We start from the raw sequence: 21,185 nt of genomic DNA, 5'->3' as shown, positions 1-21,185 counted from the left end.
CTAAGTCGTATGAAAACCACTGTACATGTGTAAAGATCCTAATGATAATGAAAATGGTGAAAATAATATGATAGAGTTGTTGCTTACTTATTTGGCACTGTATGTGTCAGTATCTGTACTTATTTCTTTGTATCTAATACAACCGTAGACATATCTACAGCCCAAACATACATACTGCAACAAATTCTCAAGATAGATAGATAGATAGATAGATAGATAGATAGATAGATAGATAGATAGATAGATAGATAGATAGATAGATAGATAGATAGATAGATAGATAGATAGATAGATAGATAGATAGATAGATAGATAGATAGATAGATATTAGAGGGTTTTAAGTTTTTTTTGACCATGTGACATACTTAATTTATGGATTTTATTAGCTTTGAGTTAAGAGAGCCATGAAGCAGCCCATTACCTGCTAAAAATCTCATGCACACACAGGCATGCACGTACACACACACACACACACACACACACACACACACACACACACACACACACACACACACACACACACACACACACACACAGTCTGTCAGTAATGGATGAGCTGTTTGCTGTTTATTGATCACCTATTTCTCATTTCATATGGATTTAACACAAACGCATTACTAAAAAAAAAACACAAAACAGAAGACACAAAATACAATATTCAGACTTCAGGATATGTCGGGCAGCTAAATTAACACATTTTATCAACTCATCAATAAATTCCTCACAGTAAATCTTCACAGCTACAAGAGCTGCACTTGTGGCTACCCAGAAAACAATAAGGCAGGAAAATGATAAAACAAAAGTGTGAAGCATTTCCTTAAGAGCTAGCATCAATTACAGATACTCAAACTTACATCCTCAATGTGTTACTAATAATCATTTTACTATTTATACATCTCTGCATCAAGCTACACTATAGCAGATACGTGGATACAAAAGGTGATGTCTACCACAGACTGAGTGTCAATTAAATCTAAAGTGAGTGTACGGTAATTAATTACTTTTAATAATTCAGCTCTGAACTTTGGTACGGGCTGCTGGAGCTGAGAGGCGCGAGTGGATGGGGGGAGGTCTGAGCACCCCCATGGGCGAGAAGCCAATTAGCTGCTCTCTTTATGAGCAACACCCAACCTAAAGCCCAACGTTGACACGAGGCTTTGACAGTTCAGACCTAGGAGATGTTTTTTTTCTTTCTCTGTTTATCTCACAGCGAGCAGAATGTTTGAGGGCAGTAATTTTGATTGGCAATCGTTTCTAGCTAGTATCAAAAAAATATGTTTTGTATTACCAGATATTTTACCCCTAGAGTTTAGTTTCAAGGTCATTGTTTACCAAACCATATAAAAGCACATACAGTAGCATGTCATTCACCTGTGACTAATACTTCAAATAAATCAATTAATTGAAATAAACTCTATTTTGCTATTTCCTAAAAATGTAATTGGCATAATTTAAAAAGTAGTATAAAATAATGCACAAATGATATAATTCAAAATGTACCTATTCACGCGATGATATGGAATTTCCATAGAACGTGAATCATACAAAAACCAGCCTGATCTCACAAGAATTTGTACATGTTATATGAGTTGGCTAATTTAATTCGTACAAAGCTAATTGTGCAAAAATACAGAGCCCCTAAGGTGCCATTGCAGTAAAAAATCTACAGTTTAGTTTCATGTGCTCACGTGAAACTTTAATGTGCTCACGCGAAACCTTCATGTGCAGATTTTTTTAAAGTTTAGTTTCGCATGCTCATGTGAGCACACGAAACTAAACGCGATAGTTTTACGTGAGCGCGTGATAGTTTCACGTGAGCGCACGATAGTTTCACGTGCGATAGTTTCACGTGCGATAGTTTCACTTGAGCGCGTGATAGTTTCACGTGCGTACGTGATAGTTTCACGTGAGCAAGCGTTAGTTTCATGTGCATACGCGATAGTTTCACGTGAGCGCGCGATAGTTTCACGCGAAACTAAACTTTAGTTAATTTTTGCTCCATGTCCCCTTAGGGGCTCGGTACAAAAACATACGCTTGTCATAAAAAACAAAAAACAATAATGAAACCCCTAACCCTGCCCCAACATCACAGGGGCAAAGACAATGTGGTCATATAAATTTATACGAATTAGCTACCAAAGCACGAATGAAACTTTATCCCAACAACTTAACGGTCCAAAACATTACATATTACATAATGAAATAACACGTTAAAATGAGATCATACAAATTTTTACATAAACTAGCCGCTTCATAAACATGTACGAATTGCCATGGGATTGTGTCGTAACAAACGTTTTAAATAATTTTTCTAGTTCTAGTGTTGAAAAGATTTTGGAGCGGAAACAAAATTGAGTGTGTAAAACAATCTTTTTTATCGATTTATTTCAAATCAACACACACTTAATATTAGCTACTAAATTAAAAATAGGCAATCTGAGAAAGTGGATAAAGCTTTTACTACACACAGATAAGATAAACAACCCCATATCTAAATAGGACTACAACAGAATATCATTTTATCTGTTAGATAGCATTTAACACAGATGTATAAATTGATGAATTCACTATTATGCATTCCACAGTCCAAATTCTGGGAATTTTTGTAACCTTTATTACCATTTTGCCCAGACCAAAGGTTAATACCTCTTTTAACCCATACTGTTAGATTTGAGATGCACTCTGTATGTGTTTGGTAAGCGTTTTTATTCAAAGCAACTTACTGTAAAATGCATTCAAGTCAACTTATTCATTTCTATAGGACACGGAATCCCATGAATCCCATGAATCCCTGATACCCTTCGAACCCATGACCTTTGGTGTTTGCGACCACCTGTGACCACCAGTCATTGTGATAGCATGCTTAGTTTTATCCTTGCCATTTTCTCTTTGTCTTTTCTCACTGAAAATCCCCCAATCAAATTCCTCCCCCAACGGATTCCACCCACAATCCGTCTCATTTTCTCTCTGTAGAAATAATCTCGTTTCAGAGGCATTTTCTTTGTTAAAAGGCCTGTAATTGGGCTAATTGCAGTGTGTATGGAGGCTAGCAGGACACTCCGGTGACTACAGCCTAATCAAAGGGTCCTCGGATACGTGTGTGTGCGCGCGCGTGTGAAGGAGGTGTGGCTAAATGGGGTTCATTAGCTTCAGGCTGGCACACAGTTGTGGGGGGACCTTGTTATAGGGTAGGCAAGGGACAAAGGGGACGAGATGGGATTTTCCTAACAAAGACAATGACATGTCTAATGATACATTTCGAGTATGAATATGTATGAATGCATTTTGTCTTGTTGGCTCTGTGGAGTTCTTTGATTTTAAAGACTGTAATAGAAATGTCCATATAGACATAAAGACTATTCTCAATAGATTTAACACTATATATAAATCCATACACTTGCAACAGCCAGATGATTCTGTTAGTAAGATCGCTTGGTTCGGGAACAACATTTACCCCTTTTAACTGTATACATTAAATACCATACATCTAAAACCAGAAGGTCCATAAGTCTAATGCTATTTAAATCCTAGTAAGCATGTTGTCCTACCTAAACAAAATCTTAGTTCTGCTCATGGTCTGATCTGGACTGGTGTGTGTCTGAGGATTTGTGCGTTATATTGTTGATACCTTTGAACTCTGCTCCGCTGGGGCTGATGTGCATCCTCTTCTGGCACTCTCCACAGCTCATCAGGAAACGGGTCACCGCCTCTCTGGGCAGGAACGCATACGTCTCTGCTATCTGACACACATAAACACACAGGCAGTATTAAACTCTTGTTCAGGGTTTGTCAAATCCACTCGTACTACAAAATGTGTATTAGACACTTCAGAGTCAGAGGTAATTGGTGTTTTTTTCCTTTGTTGAAGATATTTAGGAACCCAGCACATATCAGTGATTTAGAGTATAAATCAATTTCCTCAAGGATGAATTTCTGATCGATTAAAGGAATATTCCATTTTATTAAAAGAAAAATCCAGATAATTTACTCACCACCATGTCATCCAAAATGTTGATGTCTTTCTTTGTTCAGTCGAGAAGAAATTATGTTTTTTGAGGAAAACATTGCAGGATTTTTCTCATTTTAATGAGCCCAACATTTAATACTTAACTCAACACTTAACAGTTTTTTTCAACTGAGTTTCAAAGGACTATAAACGATCCCAAACGAGGCATAAGGGTCTTATCTAGCAAAACGATTGTCATTTTTGACAAGAAAAATAAAAAATATGCTCTTTTAAACCACAACTTTTAGGTTAGGTCGCGCTGGACCGGACCTAGACGAAATGCGTAGTGACGTAGGGAGGTCACGTGTTACATATATAAAACGCAAATTTGCGGACCATTGTAAACAATAAACTGACACAAAGACATTAATTAGTATCAGTTGACAAACAACAACGTAGGAACGGTCTTTCAACACACTTGTAAACACTTGGGCGTAGTTTCGCGTTCGTCCTCTGTGACCTCTTGACATCATGACGTATTGCGGTGACGTAGTGGGGTCAGCTGGCGCATCACGACCGGATTTAGACGAAAAGTTGTGGTTTAAAAGTTGTGGATATTTTTTTTTTCTTGTCAAAAATGACAATCGTTTCACTAGATAAGACCCTTATGCCTCGTTTGGGATCGTTTATAGTCCTTTGAAACTCAGTTGAAAAAAACTGTTAAGTGTTAAGTATTAAATGTTGGGCTCTATTAAAGTCCATTAAAATGAGAAAAATCCTGCAATGTTTTCCTCAAAAAACATAATTTCTTCTCGACTGAACAAAGAAAGACATCAACATTTTGGATGACATGGTGGTGAGTAAATTATCTGGATTTTTCTTTTAAGAAAATTGAATATTCCTTTAACAGTGAATCAGCACAACCAATTACTTTTGACTATTTTGAACATTACAAATTAATTAAATTGTTTACTACTTATTTTTCTCTCAATCACATACACCATCATTCACTAAATATTGTTATATTTTGATTCACATACACAAAAACTCTCACAACATCGCAAGTCAAACTTCATCATGAACTATCATCAACAAAAACGATTCTGATTTCTATTGAAAAACATCTCCGACCTATTAAAGCTCAACTAAATATAAAGCTTTGTTTTATATTCGCCTTTTTTCGCCAACTATCTATAATTTATTCTTCATCTATTTCTCCTTATTTTTCTCTCATTCACTTTTCTGCCATGAAACTGGACAAAGAGAGAAGAGAGAGAGAAAGAGCAAACCCCCACATTGTAACTCCCTTATGTCTTTCTATTCTCCCATGAGGCTCAAACAAACATGGGCGGTCTTGGCACCACAGCTGGAGGGTGCAGCACAAACATGTGTGTGCGCTATGAAACCAGGACTTGAACTAAACACAAAGACTCCACTGCAGAACCTGTATAACATCTAAAAAACTCAGCTTCCACCTTTACAGAGTCTATACACAGAATACAGGTTCATTAAGGTTCTATAGGGTTCTTTATTCAGCTCCAAAGAGGATTTAAGAACCTAAACTCAAATTACTTGTAGTTTAGTAGTAATTTTCATTGAGCAGTTAAAATGTGACCCTGTCTGTGAAATTAATTATTATTATGAGATCTGGAGCATCAAAGTTTGATTTCAATCACTGAATTCCCTTTAATTTCAATCTTTGATATCGTCTTACTCAGCCAATATTAAAGATATCAAGGTAATTTTTCCTAATGTTCTTTATATTATGTAGAATGATTTTATGTAGAAAACAGTAAATTATTTAGTACTATTATTTTCATTTATGGATGATATTTGTGTCATGTTTACAGTCTGTTAATATTTAATAGTCATGCTGATCTATTTAGTATGATTTAATTAGTTTGTATTTCTACTGTTATTATCTGTCATATTAAATGTTATTTTAATATTAAACACACTATTTTCAATAAAGAACAAATCAACAGCAAAAAAAAAAAGAAATGAAATGAAATCTATAAAGGTTCAATAAAGAACCATTTCACCATCTAAAGACCTATGGGTTTGAGTGAACTCTTAAAAAGGGGTTGTATTGTATAATACATTTTTTTAAGGCATTCCAAATATGTGACCCTGAACCACAAAACCACTCATATGAGTCAATTTACATTTATTTGAAAATTGAGATTTATAATCTGAAAGTTGAAAAAATAAGCTTTCCATTGATGTATGGGAAACAAATATTTAGCAACTATTTGAAAATCTGCAATTTGAGGGTGCAATAAATCAGGTGCAAGTTTTCCAAATTAAGTTCTTAGCAACTGCATTCACTCACAAAAATAAAGTTTTGATATATTTACTGTAGGAAAATTACAAAATATCTTCACGGAACATGATCTAACAATACCTAATAAAAAAATCAATACAAATTATTGTTGGCTATTGCTACAAACATACCTTTGCAACTTTGTGGTACAGGGTCACATACAGTGCCCTCCACAATTATTGGCACCCCTGTTTAATATGTGGTCGTGGACTTCTAAAAATTCTCCTTTTTATTTGGCTACAAGAAAATAGCCACTCGCCTTAACTTGCTCGTATTTACAGTCAGAGGAATCATTAAGAAGTTTAAAACAACTGGAACAGTGACAAACAAGGCTGGAAGAGGTCCCATGCCACAATGCACAGTGAGGAGTATGGTTAGAGAAGTAAATCATGTCACAGAATTGCATCAAAGAGTGGCATCTTGGGGTTACAAAGTCTCCATAACAATTATCAAAACCTCTATACATGCCAACAAGCTGTTTGGGAGGCATGCACGGAAAAAGCCTTTTCTCACAGACGTAAACATCTGGAGTTTGCTAAGCGGTACTGGAACTTCAACTGGGATCATGTGCTTTGGTCAGATGAAACTAAGATTGAGCTTTTTGACAACAAACACTCTAAGTGGGTCTGGAGTAAAACAAAAGATGAGTATGCCAAAAGGCACCCCATGCCCACCGTGAAGTATGGTGGAGGATCTGTGATGCTGTGGTCCTGTTTCTCTTCCAGAGGCCCTCAGAACCTTGTTAGGGTGCATGGCATTATGAATGCTTTCAACTACCAGGACATTTTAAATAAAAGCCAGAGGGCCTCTGCCAGAAAGCTGAAGATGGGTCGTCATTGGGGCTTTCAGCAGGATAATGATCCAAAATATGTGGCAAAATCTACACAAAAATGGTTCAGCAGTCACAAACTCAAGGTCCTCCTATGGCCATCTCAGTCCCCAGACCTCAACCCAATCGAAAACCTGTGGGGCGAGCTAAAGAAGAGAGGACCCAGGACACTGGATGATCTAGAAAGATTGTGCAAAGAAGAATGGTGAAAGATCCCTCTCTCTGTGTTCTCCAATCTTGTGAAATGTTATAGGAGGAGATTTAGTGCTGTCGTGTTGGCAAAAGGGGGTTGTACAAAGTATTAATATCAGGGGTGCCAATAATTGTGGAACGCATGATTTCAAGTTTTGTTTTTTTCTAAATGTGTAAATTGTTTACCACCCAAGTAATGTACTTAAATCAAAGGTTGGATTTTTGTCTTTTTTTGCATTTGGGTTCTATGTTGTTTAAATAAAAAGGAGAATTTTTAGAAGTCCACGACCACATATTAAACAGGGTGCCAATAATTGTGGAGGGCACTGTAAATCACCTTATACCACGGGTCTGTTGAATGCTGTATTCTGATTGGTTGAGAAATGTTCCATGGGTATGCATTATTTTTCGATAACCTCACACCTAACTTGTCATATGTCTTAAAAATAGGCAGCAGGCAATGTTTGTGGAAACCGTGGTGTAAGTGGAATAATTGACTCCTGTCCTTTGAATTATTTGAAAATAATGCACACCCGCGGTGTAACGGCACCACCACTGCATAACCACTTTGAGTGTGCATTATTTTCTTATAATTCAATGACCCGTCATCAATTATTCCTTACTTATAAAACGTTTCTTCAGTTCAAAGAGTGTACAGGAGATTTTGAGAGTAGCAGACACTCAAATTTTGATGCCAAGGGAAAAGCTTGGCCCTTCCCTAACAGACCAACAGCTGTCAGGCATAGGATAAGCAGGAGTGTGTGTCTCTCTCTCTCTCTCTCTCTCTGTGTGTGTGTGTGTGTGTGTGTGTGTGTGTGTGTGTGTGTGTGTGTGTGTGTGTGTGTGTGTGTGTGTGTGTGTGTGTGTGTGTGTGTGTGTGTGTGTGTGTGTGTGTGTGTGTGTCAATTACTAAAGGCGGACCATTTATGCACTTAAAATATCTTTTGTGATACCTCAAAGGTTTGTGAGAGCAATCGTACATTCCCATAACTGTCCAAAAGAGGGCAGCAGCTTGGGACTGGGTTTACAAAAACTGCAGCAGGTGTCACACTCACATCCCATGTTTCCATGACAGCCACGTGTGATACAGACGTCTAAAAATGTTCTCTATAGAACTAATTAAACCAACTGACTATGAATTTATCCTTATTCCTGACCACGCCACAGAATAAAGAAAGAACAAAGAAAAGGTAGGAAGGAGGGAGGAAGAAAGGAAAGGAAGGAAGGAAGGAAGAAAAAAGAAAGAAAGAAGGAAAGAAAAAGAAAGAAAGAAAGAAATAAAGAAAGAAAGAAAGAAAGAAAGAAAGAAAGAAAGAACGAACAAGATGTTTTTATAACTCACGGCTTTATAGGTTTTCTTCTGTCCGGCATGTTTGGGTGCTTGGGCAGGATCGGAGCCGATCTCGACAGGCATGGCGTAGATGATGTCATAGAAATCTTCCACCACAGCAACCCTCTTCAGAGAGCTCTCCGGCCCCAAACCTCCATCTACACACTGCAAGCAGAAATACATCATCAAATACCTTTAAAATGAACAACTGGTTTTACTGTAGGTTTGTTTTATACATAATACACCTAATACATCGAGTGGGGGGGGGGCAAAAACTTTATTAAAGGTCACATTCTTCCAGATCTCATTTTTTAAACCCTAGTTAGTTTGTAATGTTGCTATTAGAGCATAAATAATACCTGTAAAATGATAAAGCTCAAAGTTCACTGCCAGGCGATATATTTACACAGGAAAATGGCAGTCGGCAGCTAAGCTAACGGCAAGCTAAGCTGCTATCGGCTATCAGAACACGTAACGTATTTCTGAAGGAGGGACTTCATAGAACAAGGAAGACATCAGCCCGTTTTTAGGACAGTGAAAACATACAGATAAGTAAATTGTGTGAAAAATACCGCCTTTTTTAGACGTGAAACATGAACACATGTTATATTGCGCACTGTAAACACATTCAAAGCTTCAAAAACACAGAAAGAACGGGAGCTTTAAGATGTTTTTCGGGAATACCAAATATTCTTAAAGTGCACCTACTTCATTGCTAAAAAACACTGTTATTTTGTGTATTTGGTATAATACAATGTGTGTGTGTGGTTTATGGTTAAAAAAACACATTACTTTCCATATACATTTTTGTAGCTCCAGATATACTGTTTTCCTGAAACGCATTGATTTTGTACAAAACTCATCGATTTGAAAAGCGCTGTATCCGTGATTGTCCAGCTAATCTGTACGTTGTGATTGGCCTGAATACCTCTGACGTCAACCGGAAATGTGACGCTCCTTTTCATGTTTAAAAAATTCGCTCACAATGCAATGCTAAAAGAAGTTAACTTACAGGCTGAGTCTAAAGCGGGAGGAATTATGATAATATCGGTCTTGTCTACGTCAACAATCCCAGGAAGTAAACTGTTGCCTACAAGACGTGTGTTTGTTGTAGTCCAAGAAAAGAGATTTACATTGGAGACGATAACCTGCATCATCGTTTATTTTGGGGTTTGTACCTTTTGCTTATTGTTAACAACACACTTACACGCCAAAGGAAATGTAAAATCGTGAATCGGACCATAGGTGCTCTTTAACATTTTGCTCTGAACATTTAAGAGAAATTATCACAGTTAAGAAGAATTTTCTTCATAAAAACTCTTTGTGAATCTGGCCTCATATTACTACAAAGAAACAGTATTTCTATTTTGAACAGCAGTGCTTTGACAATGTAAAATAAAAAAGGCTTGCCAAAGTTAACACATTTGTTATTATCATTACCATGTATTGTACTGTTAAATTTATTAACCAAATTTGGCATGAAAGCCGTTTTGATTCTTTTACAACATTTGATTTCTAATGACAGGTCAGGATAAAAGCATCAACACACAAGGCGGTGCAATCAATCCAAACACATTAAATGCATTAAAACTGAATGAAGTACGTTTTCTATAGAAAAAAGCAATTTTTGAGCCATTTCAGCAAAATCAAATGTATTCATGTAAAGTATTCATGTTTATGCTCAGACAATCATAAGCTTAACTGCAATACCTATCTATAAACATCTGTTTATGGATTTATTCAATAATGTAACAAAACCTTGAAAAAAAGATGACACAATACTCTGCACGACAATATAGCTGTTAATTATGTAGAAACAAGAAAAGCTCATAATCTCAGAGGGACTTTTAAGAGCGCCGAATGTGGAAATCTGGGGAGATTCTCAGCTCTCCCTCATGAGCAGCAGTGAGCTATGATCACAGCAGATGGCTGACACAATACACACTAACAATGACAAAACACACATCTGGGAAGAAACTGTGATCAACTACTGTTTGCATTTCATTGTGAGTATTGTATACCACTTATGGCCCTAAAAAGGTACCGGGAGGTATCACCATCATGACACAGTTAATAGTTTGCAAAAGTGATATAAATATCTTTGTTGGTTTTAAAGTAATACATTGCATTTTTTGCATCAGGTGTAAGGAAGCAGCAAACGCAGTTTGGGGAGTCAGCTTCCTGTTCCCACCGGAGGACCAGCCTGGTTACCATGGTAACCGCAGCCGGCCTCTCTGGTAGGTGTGCCGGGCAGAAGGGTCATGTGACATGCACACAGCCTCCCAGTCAAAGTTGCAGTGGTAGCGACCAGCGAGCCAGCTAACTCGAATTATCGTCCACATCTTTTTCTTTCATTTTGGTTTGAGCTCACAGGCGCTCACAGGCGTGCTGTGCCTGTGTCACAAGCATGGGCCATGGGGGTTACCATGGCAGCAAGGGACAGGGTGCACAGGCAATGCTGCCTCACAGGCTCTTTTCATTTTAATTTTATTTAATGATAATCTATATCCCACCTGCAATTTGGGGAACATAATGGGAAGTCTTTAAAAATGTTCTTTAAAGTTAGTGTACTGCCTTAAAAATGCAGCCGATGTTTTGCAAACAGACATCTTAGTAGTTGGTTTATATAAAGAAATATAAAATAATGCAGAATCCATTACAGCTATATGTTTAACATCAGCACATAGAGGCAGATGGTGGGCGCTGGGTTTGTTTCGACACCAGGCGAGTCTCCACAGTGATGTGACGCGCACTTACACATGTTTACTGCTGTATTTTCCTACACTACATTAACTTTAAGAGATAGGGCACGTGTGCCAGGCTTTGCCAGTGTGTGTGTGCATGTATTACAGATTCGTTCTGCTGTAGCATGATGCCGCCTGGCCTTCACCGCCCCCCTTTCCTAGAGTTGCTGGGCACATCAGAGGCCTGGGACGAGAGCGTGTTTGACAGCAGCAGCCCAATAACGCACCAATGTGGGACAAGAAAGGGAGGGGGGTCGGCGCAGCACCTCCAGGCGTAACAAACAGGACACACACGTGCCCATACATACACACACAGGGTGCACCTTAAGGCAGAGCGGACAGGATAGAGAAAGATCCCCCTTCCCCCAGTGCCTGCACAGGGTCAAAGTCACCGAAACCTTTGAGGGTGAAACCAGGGCTGCCCTGTTATGTGCCAGCACACACACATACACAAAGTTAGACATTAGCATTTTCTTTGTGCCACTGGCATCTAGTGTTTGCTGTTCTGGGTATAGACAGGGTAAAAAATTGTTTGGCTGGGTCCATAACCTTAAAAATGTTATCTGATATTGTGCGACAGCCATATTTCGGACATAGACGAAGACCGGCCAATAAGAATGAAATGAGACCCCGTAAAAAACAGACTAGAATCATACTTTCCAGCACTGAACGAATGCTCCTGCTGCTTTTCAAATCCTCACACTTTCTCTTCCTCCATCCCTCTCACGTCCCCTCTGCACCTTTAACCCAGCACCCGCTCCCTCTTCTCTGCTCTTTCAGGCACTCGCTCCATCAGTAGCAGCAGATAATTACAGCTTTCCCACTTCCCCTTTTAATCTCTCTCATAACACTCTTTGCTTTCTGCTACTCTGTTTCTCTCCTGGTTACACTCCCTGGTCCCGGACCAAACAGCCCTGTTGCTAGGAGACAAGCTGGGTCGGAGCGGGAGCGGTGGTAGCGGCGCTCCCCCACATCTCTGCCTCTCTGGAAACAACGGATGGAGGAAGAGTGCGGTGGAGGGCAGAAGCAATTCAGATATGACCCTAACATCAGGTGGACAACTTTGGCAGACACGTTAAATCCTTCAGTAACCTTAAGTGTTAAGATGGCATGCAAAGGAAAGATTAAACAGTCCAACTTTGGTTACACCTATACTACATGTCAAGATCAACATCCACACATGCCTGCGAGGAGGACCGCAACCCTGCTGATTCTGACACAAACATTTACGGTACTGAAAAACGTATCAGACGGGGGGACAGGCTAGACCTGTCTGTCCTAATTCTCAACGTAACATTCGTATCCTCTCCAGGACAAGTGTTTCTTTTTGGCACGGGCAAAAACAGAGGAAATGTGCACCACAGGGGCGGCATCTAAAGGCATATGGGTTTATTCGAGTGGGAGTGGAGAGAGGTTGACTGGGTTAGTGCTAATTGTGACAGGCGGTCACAGTTTATGGGCTAATCTTGGCAAATGGCTGTACGGATAAACAAACTGATGGCTAAATGATGGAGCCTTTGTGTGTTCGCACTGCTTTGTGCGGGCTAACAAGAGGGCCTGAGGGAGCGAACACACACGCGCATGCTTGCTTCGTTCCAAAACCTAATGAGCTGCCCGAGGAGGAAGCATTTCTAGGCATTACAGCAGCGTTCTTGGCGCCAAGGTTGTTTCAAATAGTGGACAACTTAATAATGTTGTCTATTAAGATGTTGCATGTTCTTTGTGTAGAGGATACGCCTGGAAAGTAATCATTATAAATCCAAGATGGCGAATCAAGGGAGAGAAATTTTATTAATGTAGTTTTTTAATATATTAAGAAATGTACTGGAAAGAAGGTTAAAGGTCATAATGAACTGTATTGTTTTTATTACCTTATAATAAGCCAGTTAAATCTACAAACACCACAGGTCCCCTTACATGGAAGTCGCCGACATGTTTCTACAGTAGCCCTAAATGGACAAACTGCTCTACTTAGTGCATTTTGTCCTTACGTTGTCTCAGACAATGACATTTTTGTCCAGTGGAGGCTAGCGTAGCTTCTCTATGCGTTTTGAAAGGGAGGGGTGAGCTGTGGACTGAGACATTTGCTGCAATTTGCAATCTTACCGCTAGATGATGCTAAAAATCGACACACAGCATCTTTAATGATTAATATACATTCACCTAAAGGATTATTAGGAACACCATACTAATACTGTGTTTGAACCCCTTTCGCCTTTAGAACTGCCTTAATTCTACGTGGCATTGATTCAACAAGGTTCTGAAAGCATTTATTAGACATGTTGGCCCATATTGATAGGATAGCATCTTGCAGTTGATGGAGATTTGTGGGATGCACATCCAGGACACGAAGCTCCCGTTCCACCACATCCCAAAGATGCCCTATTGGGTTAAGATCTGGTGAGTGTGGGGGCCATTTTAGTACAGTGAACTCATTGTCATGTTCAAGAAACCAATTTAAAATGATTCTAGCTTTGTGACATGGTGCATTATCCTGCTGGAAGTAGCCATTAGAGGTACACGGTGGTCATAAAGGAATGGACATGGTCAGAAACAATGCTCAGGTAGGCCGTGGCATTTAAACGATGCCCAATTGGCACTAAGGGGCCTAAAGTGTTCCAAGAAAACATCCCCCACACCATTACACCACCACCACCAGCCTGCACAGTGGTAACAAGGCATTATGGATCCATGTTCTCATTCTGTTTACGCCAAATTCTGAATCTACCATCAGAAATCGAGACTCATCAGACCAGGCAACATTTTTCCAGTCTTCAACTGTCCAATTTTGGTGAGCTTGTGCAAATTGTAGCCTCTTTTTCCTATTTGTAGTGGAGATGAGTGGTACCCGGTGGGGTCTTCTGCTATTGAAGCCCATCCGCCTCAAGGTTGTGCGTGTTGTGGCTTTACAAATGCTTTGCTGCTTCCCTTGGTTGTAACGAGTGGTTATTTCAGTCAAAGTTGCTCTTCTATCAGCTTGAAATAGTCGGCCCATTCTCATCTGACCTCTAGCATCAACAAGGAATTTTCGCCCACAGGACTGCCGCATACTGGATGTTTTTCCTTTTTACACCCTTCTTTGTAAACCCTAAAAATCTGTGTTCGTGAAAATCCCAGTAACTGAGCAGATTGTGAAATACTCAGACCGGCCCGTCTGGCACCAACAACCATGCAACGCTCAAAATTGCTTAAATCACCTTTCTCTCCCATTCTGACATTCAGTTTGAAGTTGAGGAGTTTGTCTTAACCAGGACCACACCCCTAAATGCATTGAAGCAACTGCCATGTGATTGGTTGATTAGATACTTACATTAATAAGAATTATTATAATTGAATAGGTGTTCCTAATAATCCTTTAGGTGAGTGTAGTTCAATCATGACAACTCTCAGAAAGTAGTTTTAGTATTTTAAGCGTGGTATGTATGTACATAAGCTTTATCTTAGTGTTCTGCTAAACTGCTGCTGGGATGATCAAAGGCTTCAGCTAAAACATGATCAAAATTACAGAGCATAGGGATCCATACTGCAAGAAAATAGAGAAAGCCTCCGTTGCAGATCTAAGCAGGTGGTGTTGGGGGAGAAGGTGGGCTAGGAATGATCCCATAACGCGTTGCACTGAGATGAACCGGAACAGAAATTAAATATATAGGTCACGTTATTAGGCAAGTCTGACGGAAAGATTTCAAACATTTCTTGTCCTAGTTTATCCAAGAGCAAATTATTATCGGATTTATCCACATTTCAGTATATTTAAAGGGGACATATCAAGAAAATCTGACTTTTTCCATGTTTAAGTGCTATAATTGGGCCCCCAATGCTTGTAACAACATAGAAAGTGTGAAAAAGAACAACCCAGTAACTTAGTTTAGCTCCCCTTGTGATGCCAGAAGGGGATAATACCGCCCCTTAATCTGCACTATTTAACCACGGCACTGCCATTTAGTGCAAAGATCAGCTCATTTGAATTTAAAAGGACACATTTTGCTCACACCTACAAAGTGGCAATTTTAACATGCTAAAATAAATTATCTATATGGTATTTTAAGCTAAAACTTCACATACGTACTTTGGGGACACCAAAGATTTATTTGACGTCTTATGGAAAAGTCTTGTGAAATGTCCCCTTTAAAATAATGTCAACTGTGTCTATTTTATCAAGAATTTAAGGAGACACATCTATGACAAAGTTAAAACATGAAAGAAACATAACCGAGCTTTAAAAGAGCAACCTCTGAGAAAAAAAAAAGGTTTCAGATATCTTGATCTGCCCTCTCTCAATCCCTAAGGCCGGCAGCTAACCTCAACCCTCAACCTCTCGACTAAGGCTGTTCAGCTACCCACACCTCGTCTCTCCCTGTCCTTCAGTTGTTTTTTCTAGCTAAAACTCGTGATTAGTTTGCTCGATGGAGTGCCGTACATTCTATCGGTAAGGTACTCCGAGTTCCCAAGCGTACTGACGTGGTATGTTTTGGCTGTATTACCTCTCAGGGCCCAAGCTGTGTGTGTGCAGGAAAAAGCACAGTTAATCAGTGCAGTTTGATTTGGAAAGAGGAAACAAAATTGGACACACAGCTAGGGTTACTCTGCTCGGTAAGTATGTATAGGAGCCTTAAACACGCACACACCTGAATGAATAGATACTGTATGCTGAGCGAAGGCTAATAGGGTGCACATGATAGTGAAAAGATAACGTACACTGTAACTCGGAGCTCTGAGTCAATTAAAACATTGTTAATTTATCCTGCTCTACAGCACAGAGACTTTTCACCATGGCAACCACAGGAACGCAGGGAAATCAAACCAGAATACAGCAGGCACTCATTCACCTTACAGCCCGTCCCATAGCCACTGTACTGTGTGCAGATGCCATGAGATGTGGACAGTGAATGAAGATGAGTGTACAACTTGGATTGTATCCTAACCAGAGGATATCAGCCTATTTCAGATAATCAACATCGTCCAGTGGCCATGTTCACTTGAACTATTAACAAAAGATTCACATAACTGTTGCCTCTGCACAAATTATGCCGGTCTTTCTGGATGTCATAACAAACATTAACTAGCCAGTCAAAACGGCACATTTTGTGTCACTCGCAATACGACTACCAGCTTTAGCGACTCATCCGAAGTCTTAAGGCCACACAGTGCCGTTCTAAAAAACTCGAGCACATTGCTTTCCATGAGTATATGCACACCGGCGCCAACAGGTGGCGCCTGTCCATGCCGCCCAGCTACAACTCAGGAAGTTGCTCAATCCCTGTCGCGCCACAGAGCGCCACTCACATAGTTTAACATTAAAGGGGACATTCCATGAAAATCAGACTTTTTCCATGTTCTCGGGTCCCCAGTGCTTCTACCAACCCAGAAAACATGAAAAATAGCAACCCTGTAACTTTGTTTTGGTATGGCTCTCTCTGCAAGCATGTGAATATATAGGTCATTTGGATTTCGCCCCCCCCCCCCCCGCGCGCCCGCTGTGCGACCCCCTTTATGCTGCGAACACACCAAACGCGGAGCATTGCGTTCTTCGCTCTAGATTACTGACGGGATTTAACGTTGTGCAAATTTTTCGCTTGAGTTGAATTTTTTCAACTTGCGCAAAAGCGCGTTTGAGGCAAATAGGGCGTATTTTCGCGTCTTGCATTGACTTTGTATGTAATCTACTCGCACAAATTGTTGAATTGTGGTGTGTACGCCCCATTACACAAAAGAGCTCAAAATTGTCGGGACCCACATTTACGTCAAAAATAAGATGGATATTAAAATGTAAATGCTACATTTTATCTGGAAGGAAAATTACCTTAATATCCCTATGATGGCTCTTATTCAATGGTTTATAGAGCATAATGATGGCCAACATAAGGAGATTTAGGTCATTTTCCTTACTGGCCCCCTCAAAGTCCAGACCTCAACCCCATCAAGCAAATTTGGGGTGAGTTGAAAAATAAACTGCACTTTCAAAAGAAAGCCTTTGGCTTAAGCTACTACAGAAGGCATGGGATAACATCTGAAATTTGTTGTGCTCACAGCCCAATTATGAAATAAAGGTCCGTTTCCCGCACATGGCTTATCCTACACTGTTAGACCTAACTGTAATTTCTACAGTTACTTACTACAAAATGCCCAGTAAAATACCATCATTTTCTTTTCCAGTTCATTACTGTAATATGCACTGCATTATGGGTATTAACATTTAATTTACAGTAATTTACTGTATGTTTTGAATTTGTGGTAGACTGCTGTAAACCAACAGCAGTAGCGCTACTGTAGTTGAATAAAACAGTGTTATAAAAGCATATAAAATGGAAAAATTGTAGATAGAAACAAGAAAGGGATTATGGATAAATGCTTGACCGTCAGATTTGAATTTGACCTCCAAAATACTAGTGACGCCAAGATTTCGCTCCTCTGTGTTATGGACCTACGACACGGGCGACCCGGGTTTGATTCACTTTCAAGGCAATATATTTTTTTCAATTAAATTACAGTAAGGGTATTATGCACATTGCCAGTGCGTTACCGCATATATACAATAAAAAATCGAACAGACTAAAATGCATGTTTAAGCTGCCTTAATTTAAACACCGTGTACTGAGATATCTTAACATATATCACTGCCATTGTTTTGTCTCAAAATTCACACCAGTATTGTTTTTTGAAAGGTTTGTTTAAGTAAAACTACTTAGATGTCCTAATATAACAATGCCTAGTCCTGGATTCATCTAAACCATGTCTGGGAAACTTCCCCATATTATGCTTTGGAAGAATAAAAGGACATTTTTGGATTTGTCAGGTGTTCTGGTCACCACTGTACATCTATACATATTTATATATACAGTATATTATAGACATATACATTGAAAAACCTAAATGGAGAAGTCACCAGGGGCTCTGGTCCTGCTTCCCTATGGGCCCCTATGGGACTAAAGAAGTCAAGTTAACAATTTTTGCCACTATTCAATATAAAGCTACAGCTATTAGATGACTTTTCCATTTTCACACATATGATGTTTAAATATGTATTACAAAAGCACATTATATTTAAAAATTTTGTCAGGTCTAAGACCCAAGAACAGTCTCTTTGCTTGTTTCTGCATGTTTTCAGTCATTTCTGTACGAACACTCAGTGGAGAGAGTTTCAGTACAGTCTCAAAACATTAATCTCCTTCTAGTTAACAGGAAAATTAGACTTATTTCATTTCTCTGTTCACGGGTGATAAATGAAACTAATCATTTTGTCCTGTCATTAGCTCCCTCCAGCTGTGTGTGTGCGCGCGTGTGTGTTTGTTAGACTTCCAGGGTAGTGGAACGACAGTTCCTCTTTTCTCTAATTCATAAATAATCACTCTCCCAGTCCTGCATCTGTCTTCTCTGCACAACTGAATCTATTGAGCGGAGATACGCGCTTCTCTCCTGGGGAACCAAATTAAAGGCCGTTCTCTTAACGAAAGCGTTTTACATGTGAACCTCATGAATATCCCACGAATATTCAGGATGAGTCGCTCTATTTGCAGATATCTAAAGTGACTTCACACATACTTGATTAAAATCAATTAGTTCCACTATGATGGAGTGTGACATTGCGCTGGGATGTAATCTCCATATCTCTCCCTCTCTTTTCACGCACGTGATCTGTCCTAAAACTTATAGAGTTGCCTGTGGTCACGGTATTTTAAGGTGTAAACGACCTCTCGAGTCTTGACGTTAATTTGTTTAAAATTCTTGTGCGCCCTCATAATCTTTAACAAAAAACGCTAATCTCCTCCTCCTCGAAACAACCTCTCTTTACTTCCTGTAACATCCTACTACGACACGCCCCTTACTGCATTGTTTCTGCATCTTGTTCACACACGAAGCTTTCCGGAAATGTAACGAGAATGTTACGGGAATGTTTCTAGGTCCTCTTTATCGGAACGATCCCTGAGAGAAGCTTCTATGCCAATTTTACGGAAATTTTTTGGGACCAAAGTGCTGTGTGAATGAGGTTATTTAGTCAAAGGTACATAACAGGTGCATAACCTTTAATACACTGCAAAAAATGACTTTCTTACTAAGTATTTTTGTCTCGTTTTTAGTAAAAATATCTAAAAATTTCTTATATTAAGATGCTTTTTCTTGATGAGCAAAATAAGTCTAGTTTTTAGACCAAGAACATCAAATTGTAGTGATTTTGTGAATAAAACAAGCAAAAATATTCAATATTTTTTATTGCAGTGTTTATTATAAACAATTAGTGTTGTGCCGATAGACGATAGTTAAGCAATATCGCTCGAGTAGGAGTGTGATATAGCTCTATATCATCACGGCTGTGATTAGGCCAGATTAGGCAATCACAGCCGTGATGATATAGAGCTATATCACACGACTCCGAGAGCGATATTGCTTTTATACAACAGTTCGACGGCACATGTTTGAAAAACGAAAACTAGAAAACAACAGAGTTATTTTAAAAGCCTCTTTGTTTGAGAACTACTTCTTCCGCCACGGATTTGAGGGCGGCCAGAATGACAGGTAAAACTTTCGGCTGCTTTGAAGCTCATAACAACTCAATAGACGGAAAAGCCGTTACTTTATATTACCGTTTCTTGGTCACAAAGTGTAGTTTTAAGATTAGTTCAGTCGAGAATGTATATGTATTATATTTAAATCTGCAGTCGATTAGTAAAGATAGCACCTGTTTGAACGTTTGCTTAGTGAGATTCGGGAACGAATGAGAACCAAAGCATGAGCGGACGTCAGTGTTCACTCGCCCCGCTGACCACCGCCCTCTCTGGGCTACATCTCTGACGGAGATACCCTGGCTCAAATGTTGGCCTTGTTTGTTTATGATCGTCAAAATGAGATCAAATCAGCAGTATTTGGTGTCATGATCAAACTTTACTTGTTTTTTAATTCATATTTAGTGTCTTTTGTGTTGTTATTGTTTTGGCACGAGGTAAAAGTTAATAAAACTACTTGTATAACGTTACTATTGCTTTCTCATTTATTCTTAACGCGATACGAGCACTCGATTATTATTATTAAACTTTGTTCTTGTCAGTACTATATAAAACGGTTTTTTATAAGTGTCAGAGAGATGTTTTTGCATGCTGCTTATAAATATATCAGTGGCGATATCTCATAACATGTTTTAATAGTCACGTCGCGATTAAATAAATGATCAATGTCCACATTTAAAAGCTGCGGTGCTTACCTGCAGTTCCACGGTGTTTTCGCGTTCTGATAAGAAATATAGCTCCAGAAAAAAAACGAGTGTTTATATTCCTCTTTCCAAGTGTTAATCGTCCACACGATGTGACAAGACATTTCTCCCATTAACTGTAACGTAACATCCAAGAGCGCTGATCTTTGACGGAATAATACTTCTGATTGGGATTCACAGACTGATTTATGAGCTAGTAAACTAATGAGACACACGGAGAGTGATTCACACAGCGCGTCTGTGTTTTTCCATTCAGAGATGAGCCTGCTTAGGACCTCCATTCACGAGGTGGCGGAATGATACGAAAGGTGAAGCGGTTACAGTGCCGATATCAGCACAATATCGCATAGCTCTTAGCCAATCAGATTCGAGAACCAGAAAGAACTGTTGTATAATATCATTTATCGATGATCATCAGACATATCGCCAATAGCGTGCTTGACGATAGTTGGCGATGGTTTTTATTATTATCATCATCATAGTTTCACATTAACATGCGCATTGCATGCTTTCCCCGCATGAGATGGTTTGTGTGCTTCACTTTGCACAAGAGAGCTTGTAATGCGCGCGGATTCCTTCTTGCATGCGCCTGGACTTAATGCGCGCATCTTGTACTCTT

The 21,185-nt window shown here is 39.3% G+C and overlaps 1 protein-coding gene across 2 annotated transcripts in view; it reads right to left on the bottom strand.

The window, feature by feature from the left end:
• The window catches only part of nol4lb (nucleolar protein 4-like b), a 108,296-nt gene that overhangs the window by 77,105 nt on the left and 10,006 nt on the right, over positions 1 to 21,185 (bottom strand). For both annotated transcript variants that reach the window (XM_055187314.2, XM_055187315.2), the window contains exons 2-3: positions 8,633 to 8,785; positions 3,629 to 3,740 (exon numbers count right to left, since the gene is read on the bottom strand). In XM_055187314.2, the coding sequence (XP_055043289.2) occupies positions 3,629 to 3,740; positions 8,633 to 8,785 (265 nt within the window). The remainder of the gene's footprint in view (positions 1 to 3,628; positions 3,741 to 8,632; positions 8,786 to 21,185) is intronic.

The sequence above is a fragment of the Misgurnus anguillicaudatus genome, chromosome 13 (assembly GCF_027580225.2).
Source record: "Misgurnus anguillicaudatus chromosome 13, ASM2758022v2, whole genome shotgun sequence".
NCBI classification, from domain to species: Eukaryota; Metazoa; Chordata; class Actinopteri; order Cypriniformes; family Cobitidae; genus Misgurnus; species Misgurnus anguillicaudatus.
Note: the sequence above shows the minus strand (reverse complement) of the source record. Positions and strands in the feature narration are given on the sequence as shown.